Below are 14,145 nucleotides of genomic sequence, written 5' to 3' on the forward strand. Positions count from 1 at the left end.
GAAATAGTCGGAGAGAGTCCAGAACCATAAGGAAAACTCACGAAAGAGGTCAATTTAAGTTCTCCTGCTTATATATCTGAATATATTTCTCGCTCTTCCATTGCGTTTTCAGTCTTTCCATGGAAGACGCACATATCAGAGACTAAGAGAGAAAGGAAAGTTTTTTTTACCCCCTCACACAAGGTTTTTAAAGGGGTAAAGTACATACATAAAAATCCACCGTAGCCATTTCCGCTAAGAACCTGAAGTGGTCTTTCCTGGCGAGAGGAGAAAGGGCTATAAAAAGAGAGATTGCTGCTTTTAAGTGAGAGAAAGAGGATGACTTCCTACCATTCATGAACTCTTTAGTCGGCCAAGAAAATAAGTGAGGATAGGCAGATCTTTACCACAGAATTTTGGCACAGAAAAAAGCGTCATTAGTGGACACTATCGGGTGAAAAAAGGGACATAAAACTTGCCCATACAAATATAAAAATCAGGTAACTAACCCATGCGAGCAGGCTTAGTAAGAAGGATATTATTGTGACTCCTATCGAATTACATAAACCCGATAAACATATCTTCTTTACACTGCCAACAAAGTATAAAGGAGTCAACCTAAAAAAATCAGGTATTAAATCCAACTGATAAAAATAAAAATCCCTTCCTTACTCCTTTGAAGAGTGTAGAGGAGTCCATAAAAAATCAGGTATTTAACCCAAGCGGGAAGCCATCAGAGAGGGATATTATTGTGACTCCTATCGAATTTAATCCAACCGATAAAAATAAAAATACCTTATTTATTCCGCCTTGAGAGTATAAAGGAGTCTCCATTTCTTTTACACTCTCAAGACGCTTCTCGCAAGCATAGAGGTGAGATTTTCCGGTACGGGACAGGCGAGGAAAACAGCATTTACTCCACAACCTTCCTGGATCCACGTGTCAGTCCGAGAATTACATTCCCAGGAAGGTGCCGCCGCACCTGATCCTCGTCCTTGGCGTTCAATTACCACGCGTTCGGCAACAGATTCGAGGGATTTCCCAATCTTCTCGAAGTACGTAAGCGCGCACGCGTAAATATCCAATAAAGCAAAGGACACTAGGGAAAGGAAAATAAAATTAAACTCCAATAGAATTTCAGCTCCACAATTCTCACAGGTTAAATCACTTAAATAATTTTCATCGCCGAGTATTTAGTCATCTAACTGCAGAGAGCTCGTTCCTTTTCCAAAACGGACCAAATAGATAGTTTTCATACTTCTTTTTCTCGTTGAAACTCGACTGAAATCGTTTTCTAAATCCAGATAAAACCATTTTATTTTGTGATAGCAATCTTCATCATTGTAGTGCTCCAAGGAAACATATCCAAACATTCCCCTCCGCGCAGAGTACAAAAAGACAGTATAATCTAATTCCTACTCCTTTCTGTATCTCGTTTCATCTCTAAAACGCAGGTTCAATTCCGACGCACAACGCAGGCCTGTATAAACCAGAAGAGGAGTCTGACGCAGTTGGTATAAGTGAGAGGAAGGTCGGAAAACTAATTACACCGCGTTCCATCAGTGAGCACGTACGTACCCGATTCGGAGGAGAGGGGGTGTAGCCGACACATGCTGAGATCCTGATTAATATAAAATTTTAACAGCGAGCGAGCGAGACGGGGGGCAAGAAGTGGGATTTACATAGAGTTAGAGGGAGAGAGAGAGAGATAACGGTTTTACCCGCTATCAGACCGAAACTTGAATCCTGCGGGAGAGGTGGATTAAGTTTTCCCTCGCAGTACGTCATAGAGGGAGCTCTGGATCTCTCCAGGGGGGGCGCCGTTCCATATATACGTGTGGACTCACGAGAGCGCGAATCCTCCTGCGAGCCTCACCACCCGCACATCCGAGGAATTCTCGGAAGGAGAGCAGTTAGTTAAATCCAATACGAGATAAGCAAACACAAGCGAAGGGAAGGAGCAGAAGAATCTTGCTATTTTTTTCTGTGAGTTGCTGAGCGAGGGAAGAAAAAAAACGGTTTAAAAGAGTGCACATTCCCTTTTACCACTGAGATCGCCCCGAGGGCCAGATAAGGATCTTAGCCTCCGTTTAAAAATAAATTAATAATAATAAAGGGTACGGAAGAAAAATAATATATATTTAATTTTCATTTCCTGCGTGATCACAAACAGCTCTCTCCTTTACTTCTAAGAGCTAACCCAGGGACATATCCTACCATAAGCAAAGAGTAACCAATCAATAATATACCTGAGTACATATTTTTCTACGCAAAAAATAACAAAAAATAAACTTTGATGAAGCAAAATTAAACGGCACAGGTTTAATATCACCACGATACAACAATTACGTTGTAAAAACCACAAAGTACACGACTCAAACTTCACAAGATCAGGGAAAACAGAAAATCAATCAATCTTTTAATCGGTTTCTAAACATATTTCCAAGGATTGGTATTTTTGAGGGATATTATTGCGATAGCGAGCCCGAAGGAGAGAAATAGAGAGTTGTAAACTGAAAGACAAAAACCAAACACTCGATTAGCATCCGAATACGACCTCAGGAGTCCCATTCGGAATAGAATTCGGTTAAGAGGTCCAAAGTCATCTGAAATACTCATCACTTCTCCAACGTACAAGCAGCCACCCTTAGAAGCATCGGCAAGAAACTCCAAATTGAACCGCTAAGGAGAGGAGTAGAAGGTGGTGATATCAGGAGGAGCGTACTAGGATAAGCCAGGGCTCTCTCAGCGAGACAGACAGACAGACTGAGGGGAAGGATTGAGTTGAAACGAATTTCGAGAGGAGAACATACATTTATTCATAAACCTTTTGAAGAAGGAAAGCGGACCCAGAAAGGTTCCTTGTGGAGCCATATCACACTCAAGTGAAAACGGGAAACGGAGAGGACATTAACATCAAGGAAGGTCTGTAAAAGGCCAAACTCTCCAATAAACCAGGACATATCGATTCCGCATCGCACAAAATCAATTCACCTCCAATACCTACCACCAATATAGCAGAGCCTAAATTGAAGAATATCGTCAAATACGTACGTGACTCAGCGTACGTACGGACTTCAGCCTCCTAATATAAGGATATTGTTACGTACATACAGGTATAAAAAGAGAGAGAAACACATCGATAAGCATTTTACTATATTTTCTAAAAGGAATAGGGATAAGTAAGAGGCCAAAGTTTACGCTTGGCACAAAATTACTATCTTTGGATAGAGAAAGGAATACAAATCAATAGGTATCTCTAGAAGCTTAAAATTTGCTTCAAGGAATAGGGAGGAGATCAGTAAAAGGCCAAAGTTTCCGCTTGGCAAAAAATTGTTTCATTACTACCATCTGCGGTACTAAGCCACCTAATTGAAGGACATTGTTACATACATACAGGTACATAAAGAAAGAAAAACATATCGATAGGTGAGTGGACGATAGAAGCTTAAAAATAGCGACAAGGGTTAGGAAAGCTATCTTTAGAAGACCAAAATTTCCACCTGGCATAAAATTATTATCCTACTATCTACGGATTTGAGCCTCGTAATATAAGGATATTGTTCACATACATACAGGTATATAAAGAGAGAGAAACACATCGATAGGTATTGTACTATATTTGATACAAGGAATAGGGATAAGATTAGTAAGAGGCCAAAGTTTCCGCTTGGCACAAAATTTCTATCTTTGGACTTGAACCAACCGCTTACACAAGGATATAGCCACATATATATACACAGGTACATAGAGATAGAGAGAAACACATATCGAAAGGTATCGAGGACTGAGAGAACGATCGGAACATTAGAGTTTTCGGGAGAGGTGAACGGAAGGAAAGAGGTTACGTTTTCAATTTCCCCCGGCGAATCTCAATTTCGTCAAAGCGGGAAAAGGAGGAGGATAATATCGATTGCAGGTAGGTCGGCCTAGGTTGGGGAGTGCTCCGAATAGGCGTATCCTTCTCTTTTGCTCCGACTTTGCGCGACCTTCTTTTTTTCAACTCACATTTTTATACCGCAGAATTTCATTCCAGGTGTGAACACACGCACATATAAAAAGGATATCTATCTATAAAGCCACAGGCATATCCAGCGCAAAAGAGAGAGAAGGTAGGAGCATATAGCGCTTGTACAAGAGCTCTGTTGTATCCGCGAACACAAAAAAAGGAACATATCTTCTGACGTCAACTGCTGGCTGCTGCTGCTTTTTGTGGAGGAAGTTTTAGAAAAAAATAACTGTAGGAACATTCTTTTAAAAAAATATCCGTTTCAACTATTTTATTTTTTAAATCTTGCCCCAAGGAGTCACTGAAATCTGGCGAAGTACAATAAACTTGTGGCGGCGATAATAAGAAAAAGTTTAAAGTTTCGGAAACAAAAGAAATAATAAAAAAAACTCGTAAAAGTTTGAACCGAACATATCCATTCTCAGTGCTCTCGTGAGGATCACATCTCGTACATTATTTTATCCCGGCCAGACCGCAAAGAGTGCTCTTCAACTGTTTAAGATTCATGCATTTACCCACCAGGGGCGCGTGAAAATGGAATGATTCATCACTCCTCCCCTGAGGACACAAACCATTGAGTTTTCGCGAAAGTTTACATTAAGACCAGCAGCGCCTCAAAAGTTTCGATGACGAAATTTTCGCCCCGGGATTTATCATAATTTTGCCCTTCTTGCCCGTATATGTCCGCATATAAATAGTATATATATATAATAAGGGACGTACCTTCCTACAAGAGCACAGAAAAAGTTAGCTGGAAGTAATATAAAAGGAACAAAACGAAAGGGGAGTTTGAGAAACGAGAAGCACTACAGAAGAAATAAAACACAAAGAGAATCGAAAAAAAGGTGAAAAGGGAATAATTTATACATCGCAGACGGAAAGATTTCTTCTGAGTCTTTCAGATAGTTTTTATAGTCTTTTTCGCTTAAAAAAAACTAAACTGAAGTGAAGAGATAGGAGGGAATATTTTATCGGAGGTATTGGTGAGTGGCGACCCTTTTCCTGAAACATTTTAAACCAGGATAACGCATTTTCCCAGAGCCTTTCCAAGGAAAAATTCCCTACCCCCTTCTATACTCGCGAAACCCTACCTTAATCCACATGAAACACTTTTCCCTTTAGAAGTTACCCCCAGAGGGTAGCTGCCGGCAAAGGAGAAAGGTGAGGAATCCGTCAAGGAAGGAACAAAAGGCCCCGAAAGAGGAGAAGAAAGGAAAATAACACTGAGTTCCTTTCGGAAAAAATAAAACGAGTGAAAATCGTGAAACGTCGTTGAGTTGGAAAAAAAGAAAAAATCGTTTCCAGCAGGAGAACTCTGATCTTCCTCCTAGACGCGACCCAGTGACCCGTTGGTTGGTTGACGTTAGGGTTGAAAAGTACCACGTCCACATTTCTCTTGCGGGGTAATTAATTTTTGAAAAAAAAGCGCGCGAAAATCCAAAAGGTATAAACGAGGGATCAGTAGAACCAATGGGCAAGCTGAATTAAGGTCACTTAAAAGCGGAGATTGTTGCCACGACAGCCGTCACGCGAAAAGGCGGTCATTATCTAACTGACTGAGGCTTTCAAAACTCACGCGAGGACCTTAAAAGCAAGGAACAAAACCCATTTTATGCACCAAGACAGAGGAGATACGATCACGAGAGAGAGAGAGGTCATAGCTCCACTTTACCCATCAGGTAGGTCAACGTCCACTTTAATCAGAGGCAGTGGAAAGGTATCGGTGAGTTTGCCGCAAAAGTGAGCATAGGTGGTGCATCAAATTAGTTTCATTGGATGCGTAAAAATATACATTACTTATCGATTATACGTTGATTGAGTCAAGAACAATCCTTGGCTAGAATCGGAAAAGTTTGTGTCGTGAGAGTTAAATCGAGAGGGAAAAGAAATCAGAGAATATATACGAATAATTATCAAAATTCCTACGTTCACCCGATTCGATAATTCTTGCTCACACCATTGTCGAAAAAGATTCCGGTACGCCTTGCAGATGAAATAAACTCAAAATAAAGTGCATCAAAATTAAAATATAATAATTATAGAAGGAAAATATCATAAATTAACACCAAACAACACCCGTCTCTGACCAACATCGGCCAGGGTTACTTTGAAAAAAAGAAAGGGTTGAGTTGAAGTTAAAAAACACATATCAGGTTTGCTGAAAAGGGTACATCCGTTGGTAATTACCCTGGATGAGAATACTTGGATCAACAAGCATCATTTAAAACAACTGGATCACAATTAGGCAGGTTTGCATAAAGAAAGAAAGAAAGGAAAAGCATCCATCAAAATTTCGGTTCTATCGTTTCGACGTTGTTGCTAAAGAAATTACTCTCAGTAACTTACTCTCAGAATATATAAGGGTGATAGCGACCCCATTTCGATTTCCTCGCGAAGAAGAAGTCCAGTGGGGGTGGTATACTTCCAAATCGACGCCTCCACGACTCAAAAGGGGTGGAAACGGAACGTGGAAAACGTCCCTTTCAGTACGTCGTTCACAGGCTATCTCCCTTCTTTCGGCCCGCCTCACTCAGTCAGTTTACTCTCGCCACAGCCGGCGAGGAAGGATATCAAACAGCATATCTCATTCGCCCACCGACATAGGGGAGTAGGGGCAAACCGAACCAGGAGATCAGCGAGGGTTCTGCAAGTGCCACCGGAGAAGAGGGCGTAATATTCGCTACTCCCACACGCTGGATCCCCACACATACCCTGGCGAAACCGTGAGAGAAGTCCACTGATAAACATTTCTGCGTCTGGGCTGAAATTGGAATGGTCTACCCGAGGTTTCGGGATCTGTGAATGACCAATTGAAAGCTACAGAACACCTCCAGCACTGTGAACTAATTATATAAAAAAATATTCGGAGGTGTAGATCCTTCTTCATTACAAAGGCATCCTAAAATTTATTTTTTTTTAAGTGTGATTTACAACATATCACATCACCAAGTTACAAAGAGCGCTAAGAACTAACTATACAAAAATTATTCAGAGGTGTGGATCCTCCTTCATCGCAAAGGCATCCTTAAAATTATTATTTTTTTTACAGTGTGATATACAACATATCACATATCCAAGTTGCTTAGAACTCGAGCAACCGATTCTGGAGGACGAATATTTGGGCAAAAAAATTGGCATATCGTGATGACAATACATCTAACTTAAAGAGATCGATTCTCAGTCAAGGAGTACTCCCGCACAGATATTGTGATTGCCATCATCATTAGAAAGGGATTCATTTTTAGGTCCTATTTTTCTACCATCCACTTTGCCATAGGGATTGCTATACTTTACTACGTTAACGGCGTGCAAAGCAAACATATCCCGAAAAATTCGAAGACAAAGATCAGGGGTAATTTAAAAAATAAAAAACAGCCTTCACACACTGGTATTAGTGCAACGAATGTGACCTCCAGGGAGTAGGAGGGCGAAAAGTGTCCCTTTAAAAGAACTTTTCTATCAAAAGCGTAAATTTTCCCAGAGGTCTTATCTTAATATCCAGTGCTGTAAAGGCGATACACTCCTCCTGATCACTTACTTCGATAGCCGAAGTAACATCAACGTCTTCAAGACAAAGGTAGTGCAGCATCACAACAGACTAAGCTGTAAAATAAATAGTGTATTCATCAAAGGGAGCAAACACTTTGTATCCGAGAAAGTTATAGTCCACATCAAGTGTTGTTTGTGTGATCCCATTATCAACTCTCAGTTCCCCCAAAATCAAATCCTATTCCGTTTAAGTGTTATCCGTTTTATACTACAAGAGACTTGAAGTGCTTCGTTGATAGTGTTTTTTGTATCTAGTAAAACAAATCCACAGTGTTTGGTAGGACAAAGTGCTCTCTCAAAGTGTCTGTGAGTGTAAAGAGGTGATATAGTTATAGATAACGTGACCAAAGAAGGAAGGCTGAATAGTGAATTTCGTGAAGGTCCTTCGGGACAGGCCAACGCCGATATTAAGGGCTGGGGCAAGAAGAAGCATAGGGTGTGGCCTGTTTTGTGGAGAGCTTGCTCGAATCCCGTCAACAAGATGTTCTGGATACTGAAGCGAACCCGGCTGTCCAGCGGGGCGTTCTTCAACGCCATCAACAACAACCTGGGAAGCGGAGGTGGGAGCGGTTACCTCAACAACAGGAACGGAAACCAATCAAACGGTAAGTTTAAAACGATTACATTATTGCGATGATAAGTCAAATTTTGTACGCAATGTAGCAATAAAATTATATATGCATGTGACAACAACAGTACCTAGGAATATTAAATAAAATTAGTAGGCAGAACCGTGACTAGTTTACAGACGATGTACCACTTCGTCAATAGTTACTCGTCTATTTAAGAGGATCATTTCACGTGAACGCTCAATGTCTTCTTCATTTGTAACAGTAAACAGTCGTACGGATCCGACATCGTGGGTGACGCTAGTGCGACCATTTTGGATTTTTTCAATCCATATGTAGACACTCCGTTGTGGAAAAACACTGTTCTACTGTGCCGAAAGTATTCGATGAATTTTGGCCCCCTATACGCCTTCCGACCACAAAAAACTTATCAATTAACGTTGCTCATCTTTGGTACGAATAGAAAGCAGAGTAGTCATGATTCACAGCACGACAGTGATAACGAAACTAACCTAGCAGCTTGAAACTTGCAAAGACATAACTACAAATAAACATGCATGCATGCGTCATCAACGTTAAACGATATTAATACCAAAATAAACAAAGATATAACAAAATTTCGGATAATAATTGACCTTCCCAAGTACATTAGTGACAGCAGTAATCGAAGTGCCCCGATCTTCTCCTATTTCGAGGCGCCCTTTAGTTCGTCCCTTGGCGAATTCCTCCCCGTTCTTCCTTGCCAACAGCTACCCTCTGGGATAACTTCTTAAGGGAAACGTGTTTCATGTGGATTTAGGTGGGGTTTCACAAGTAAAGGGGTATGGAATTTTCCGTGGAAGGGAGTGGTAAAATGCGTTATCCTGGTTAAAGCATTTCCAGTCTCTGGAATAGGGTCGCCACTCACCAACATCTCCAATAAAATATTACCTCCTATCTTCCCTTCAGTTAAGTATTTTTTATCGAGAGAAAGACTATAAAAACTATCTGAAAGACCAATACGAAATCTTTCCGACTTCATTAGTGCGTTTTCCTTTTCTATCTTTCCCAATTCTTCTGCGTTTGATTTCTTTTCTAATGTTCCTCTTTCCCCAAACTCGAGTGCACAAGAATGGAAAATATTTTGCGGGCGAAATGTCTAGAGTGAAATATTTCCATTTTACATACATTGATTCATCATACTTGGTTAAAAAAGCTTGAAAACAAATAACAAATTGAACTGTAGTCATGGAGGTAAATACACTCCATTGGAGAAAGTATTTAACCACAATAAATATACAAGCTTAATTATTTACGTTAATTTAATTATAATTAACAAGAATTTAAATCATATGATAAATATGCAAGCTAAATTTTTTCATTAATTTAATCATAAATAACAAGAATGAAAACCATATAATCATTCGGCTAACAACAATTTCATAAGAGAAAACAAGGAAATTCATGCATTTACCATAATATCCGTGGAAAAGAATTACAAAGCCAGAACCCATAAAATGAAAAAAAACTACTGTGATGTGGGTCGCTATTTTTGCAGAACTAGGCATAATTCATGCCGCAATGCACTTTCAAGTAAATAAAATAGCAAAATCCTGCGTGAGGCAGTCAAAGTAAGGCTTTGTGAAAATGCGACGAAAATTGGCCAACGACAATTTCATGAAAGAAAGTGAGGAAATTCAATCTCTTACCATCACATATGTAAAAAAGAATCATAAAGCCAGCAAATGACAATGCTGTAATGAAAAAAATACTGAGTTGTCGCTATGATCGCAGAACTGGGACATTTATACCGCACTACTCTATATAATCGGCCCCCTTTGGTTCATTACACACATAAATGACCTTTGCTCGATAAATCATAAATAATAAGAGCTAAAACCATGCAATCATTTGGTCGATGACGATTTCATGAGAGAAAGTAAGGACATGCAAGCTCTTATCCACGCAGAATAATTGCAGAGCCACTATAAAATGAAAAAATACTGAGTTGCCGCAATGTCCGCATAACTGGGCATAATTCATACCGCATTACACCATCGAGTATATAAAAGAGCAAATAGAGGCAATCAATGAAATCCTACAAAATCACAACGCCTCACACTCTTCTAGAGAAAGGTCTGGGTGAGGTCACGAATGTGGTAACAAAACAACGCAATTGCCTTAAAAAATATAAATAATGGCGACCTCACGTCTCAAGACGGTAGGGAAAAAAAAGAGTAGTGATCTGAGTGTGCACGTTTTTCTTCCTTTCTTCTTCTTTGTCACTCAAGACACTGAAAAGAACTCTTTCGTTTGTGGATTCTCGGGACAGAAGGCATTCAAGGGACATGACACAAGAGGAACACTCGGCGAAATGCGTCACTCCTGCATTGTGTTCCCATGTCAGAGAGAATTTCGGTCCGCATTTCTTCGAAATAATATACCCTAACCCCTGCGGTGACCTATACAATTCTTCACCACGCACGTAAATTGCTTTACTGCAGCTACAAGAATCAAAGAAAATACAAAATATTTAACAGTAGTGTGTGCAGGAGTTGAGTACAGTGCAACTCCATGGTAACGTAAAAGAGACTCACAACAGAGAAGTGGTTGAAAAAAATTTGTATTCCACTCTGGTTATAAAATGGTACACATTCACGACTAGTTCCCTAACCTGCAAGGTAATAGATTGATAAATTACTCAGTTGAGCCAAGTTTCATGGTTATATATATTGCAATAGAACATAAGTTTGAGATACAAGAAGTAGTAGTTTACCCAGTAGGATTTTCTGGTCGTTTGCTCTTTTGTTTTTTTTTAGTTTGACGAATGGTACAAAATTTTACAGCCATTGGAGACACTCCTCTTCATCTCATCATCATCATTATTCAGCTATTCTGACGTATTCTTTCGCATCCTTTATAACCTGTCCTATGTAACTCATTCGGGGCCGTCCCTTGCCCTTCTTCCCTTCCACCTGTTCTTCAACGATTGCCTTTATCAGGCCATCGTGCCTCAAAATATAGCCAACTTAAATGTCCCCTCTTCTCCTTACGGTTTTAGGAGGTTTTTCTTCATCTTTTAATTGCAATATAGCGTTTGGCTACAGAAAGAATCTCAAAATGATCGAGATTGCGCAATCGTATTGTTGATACTCGCTCAAACCCCTCGTTGAAGTAAGGTAAAATATTATTTTTTTAGGCAATTGTAATCGCGCATTTTCATCCAACCTTAATTATTCAATTCCCTTAAAAATCCGGAGCATTAAATAAATATTCCAAAAGGGTACATAAAAAAACAGTTTCAATGGTTAATGCATAGTTCACCGAAAAAAAATGTTGCATTGCAATAGCTCAGTAACTAAGAATTTGCAACCCCATTATTATGGGCAAAAAATGCTTATACTTGTTTCCCTACCAAATCCGGAAGTATTATTGATTCTTCCTGAAACACCCTGTACTTTCCTCTAACACTCCTGTAGATCTGGGACTTCATTAGAAGTATTACAAATAAGTCATAAAACAATCAACCGAAAATCGTGGAAAATACCTTTCCTCATAGGGAATTTTTTCTATTCTATAGAAACAGCAAGAAATGGTTTCTTGAGTAGTGGGCCCGCCCGCCTCAATGACGGTACAGGACTCGTCCCAACTCTTCCATCCCTATCCACTCCTTGGAGGCGTCGTCCGGCTCCTATCGCGGCGGCGCCTTCCAGCGAGGAAGGGGTTTTGGGGGATAAACCCTCCCTCCAGAGCTCAGAGAAATTTTTTTTGGTTTAATCCATTTTACTTAATTAATTAATTAAGCTAATATATAATGGCAAATCGATATGCCACTGACTGACTCATCAATATTCGCAGCCCAAACTGTGATAGGTGTGGGTATTTGGCTTATTGGACGCAAAAGTAAAAAAAAATTCATCGGGAGAAAAAATCTGAAAACTTGAAAAAGTCGATTAGTTTTCGAGATATATCGACTTGAATTAACATGGGAGCCTTATGGGACTAAAACTTTTTCGCTTTCATTCTATGTTTTTAAACGTCTGAGGAACATGATAATCAATGGACATAAAGTAGATTTTTTGGTCGATTTTTTGGTATAGTTGCCATAGCGACAAATTGATATTCAGTATTTTTTATTATTTTTTGAACGTTTTCTATGCTTTTCTTATGGAAAAAGTTTAGGAATTTTTTTGACCAACTTTCAATAATCGTACGACAAATTCCTTGACTTATTTGGTAGAAAATATTTTGTTTGATTTTTTGGCTATCTTGGAATTTTCATATGTCGAAACAATTCCGAGGAATAAACGATTTCGATTTTACATTGTCGTGATGGGCGAATATTCAAATTCGGATTTCGGCCTTGAGACATGTGCCATGTGAAAATTTGGAATCTCCTAGAAAAACGGTAAAGGGTACTTCGCGGTAAAGGGTGAGCTCACTTTCTCCGTATCCCTCTTGGTTAATTAATAATTAAATTCCGAAAGATGTCCTGCACGCGAAAAATCATTGTCGCCATTTTTTTGTGGAGCATACAACCTTAAATATCTTAGCAACCATTTCAGCTAGATGGATGAAATTTTCAGGGTAATAGCATCATTAAAATAGTCAACTTTTGCAATGGTGATGATTCCGCTCGATCGATTCATGTGCGAGTTATATCGATACCAATCTCCTTGGATACGCTTTAATCGCTAATAACTTTTTTGTTAATCAAGTTTTGAACATGGAAGTCATACACAATACAACTGATAATGTGTTTTATCCGACAAAAGTTAAATCAAGCGGATCGATTGATTAGACTCGAAGTTATGATCGATACAAGGTTGTATTCGATTGAGCCTTTTTTTGGGCTTATTTACATAGTTACGGGGATAAAAATTTTAACAATATGTAAGGAAAAGAATGAATTATGCGCACACATAAATTATTTAGATGAATTACGTTTCCTAATGAAGATACATCGATATGAATTTATACCTTTTTGTATTAGGCCCCCGTAAGAAATACACGCATCCCGTCTATCTACGTCACCAATATAAGAACATAGGCTAAATTTTGAAAGCGGGGATAGTAGAGAAGGTAGGGAAAACGCATTGACCAAAGAATGGAAGGGATATCAATAGGATTCCGGATTTTACAGTACAGATGTCACTATTGTCTAAAGTACGATTCGATTAGTATAGCAAATATGCAAATTGGCATAACTTGATTAGCGTATACGTTAGACCAATGAAACTTGGTGAACGGGTACATCTTGGTATTCCTCACAATACTCAATTGTAATATGCGGGAATTCAATTCAAGATGCGGGAGGCTCGACTGCGGTGGTATGGGCATGTGGTGCGTAGTGATGAGAACTCCGTGGCCAAAACAGCAATGCGGCTGAGTACTGAAGGACGCCGACCACGAGGACGACCAAAGATGCGCTGGCTCGACAAAATTAAGGCGGACATGAAGACCATCAACGCCACGTCAGTAGACGCCCTGGATCGAGCCAAGTGGAGAAGGCTTTGCAGAAAAGCGGACCCTGCAATAGCGCGGGACAAACGCTAGGAAGAAGAAGAAGAGGAGGAGACTCAATTGTAATATGTTTTGTATATGGTCTCACATGCGATATATATCGAATCTACTTTTTCTTAAAATATATCGAATTGCTATAACATGTAGGATTTAACATCCAAGGACATAGTTGACTAGGGATTAAATAGTAGATACCCATAGACTGGATTTCAAACCAATAGCATTGCGGATTTTACAGTACAGATGTCAGTATGATCGAAAAATCGATTCAATTATTATAGCAAATACACAAATTGGTATAACTTGAAAAGTATACCCGTTGGACCAATGAAATTTGGCGAATGTGCACATCTTGGTATTCCTCACAATGCCCAATAGAAATATGTTTTGTATGTAGTCTAACGTGCGATATATATCGAATCTACTTTTTCTTCAAATATATCGAACTGCTATAACATATAGGGTTTTACATCCAAGGGCATAGTTGACCAGGTATTACATAGTAGATACCCATAGACTGAAAGTTAAACCAATAGC

The 14,145-nt window shown here is 39.4% G+C and overlaps 1 protein-coding gene across 1 annotated transcript in view; it reads left to right on the forward strand.

The window, feature by feature from the left end:
• Positions 1–1,717: 1,717 nt before the first annotated feature.
• LOC124164957 (protein no-on-transient A) overlaps positions 1,718–14,145 on the forward strand; it is a 497,391-nt gene continuing 484,963 nt past the window's right edge. Inside the window, exon 1 of the mRNA XM_046542195.1 lies at positions 1,718–8,142. Coding sequence (XP_046398151.1) covers positions 8,019–8,142 — 124 coding nt within the window. The 5' untranslated portion in view covers positions 1,718–8,018. The remainder of the gene's footprint in view (positions 8,143–14,145) is intronic.

The sequence above is a fragment of the Ischnura elegans genome, chromosome 9 (genome assembly GCF_921293095.1).
Source record: "Ischnura elegans chromosome 9, ioIscEleg1.1, whole genome shotgun sequence".
In the NCBI taxonomy this organism is placed as follows: Eukaryota; Metazoa; Arthropoda; class Insecta; order Odonata; family Coenagrionidae; genus Ischnura; species Ischnura elegans.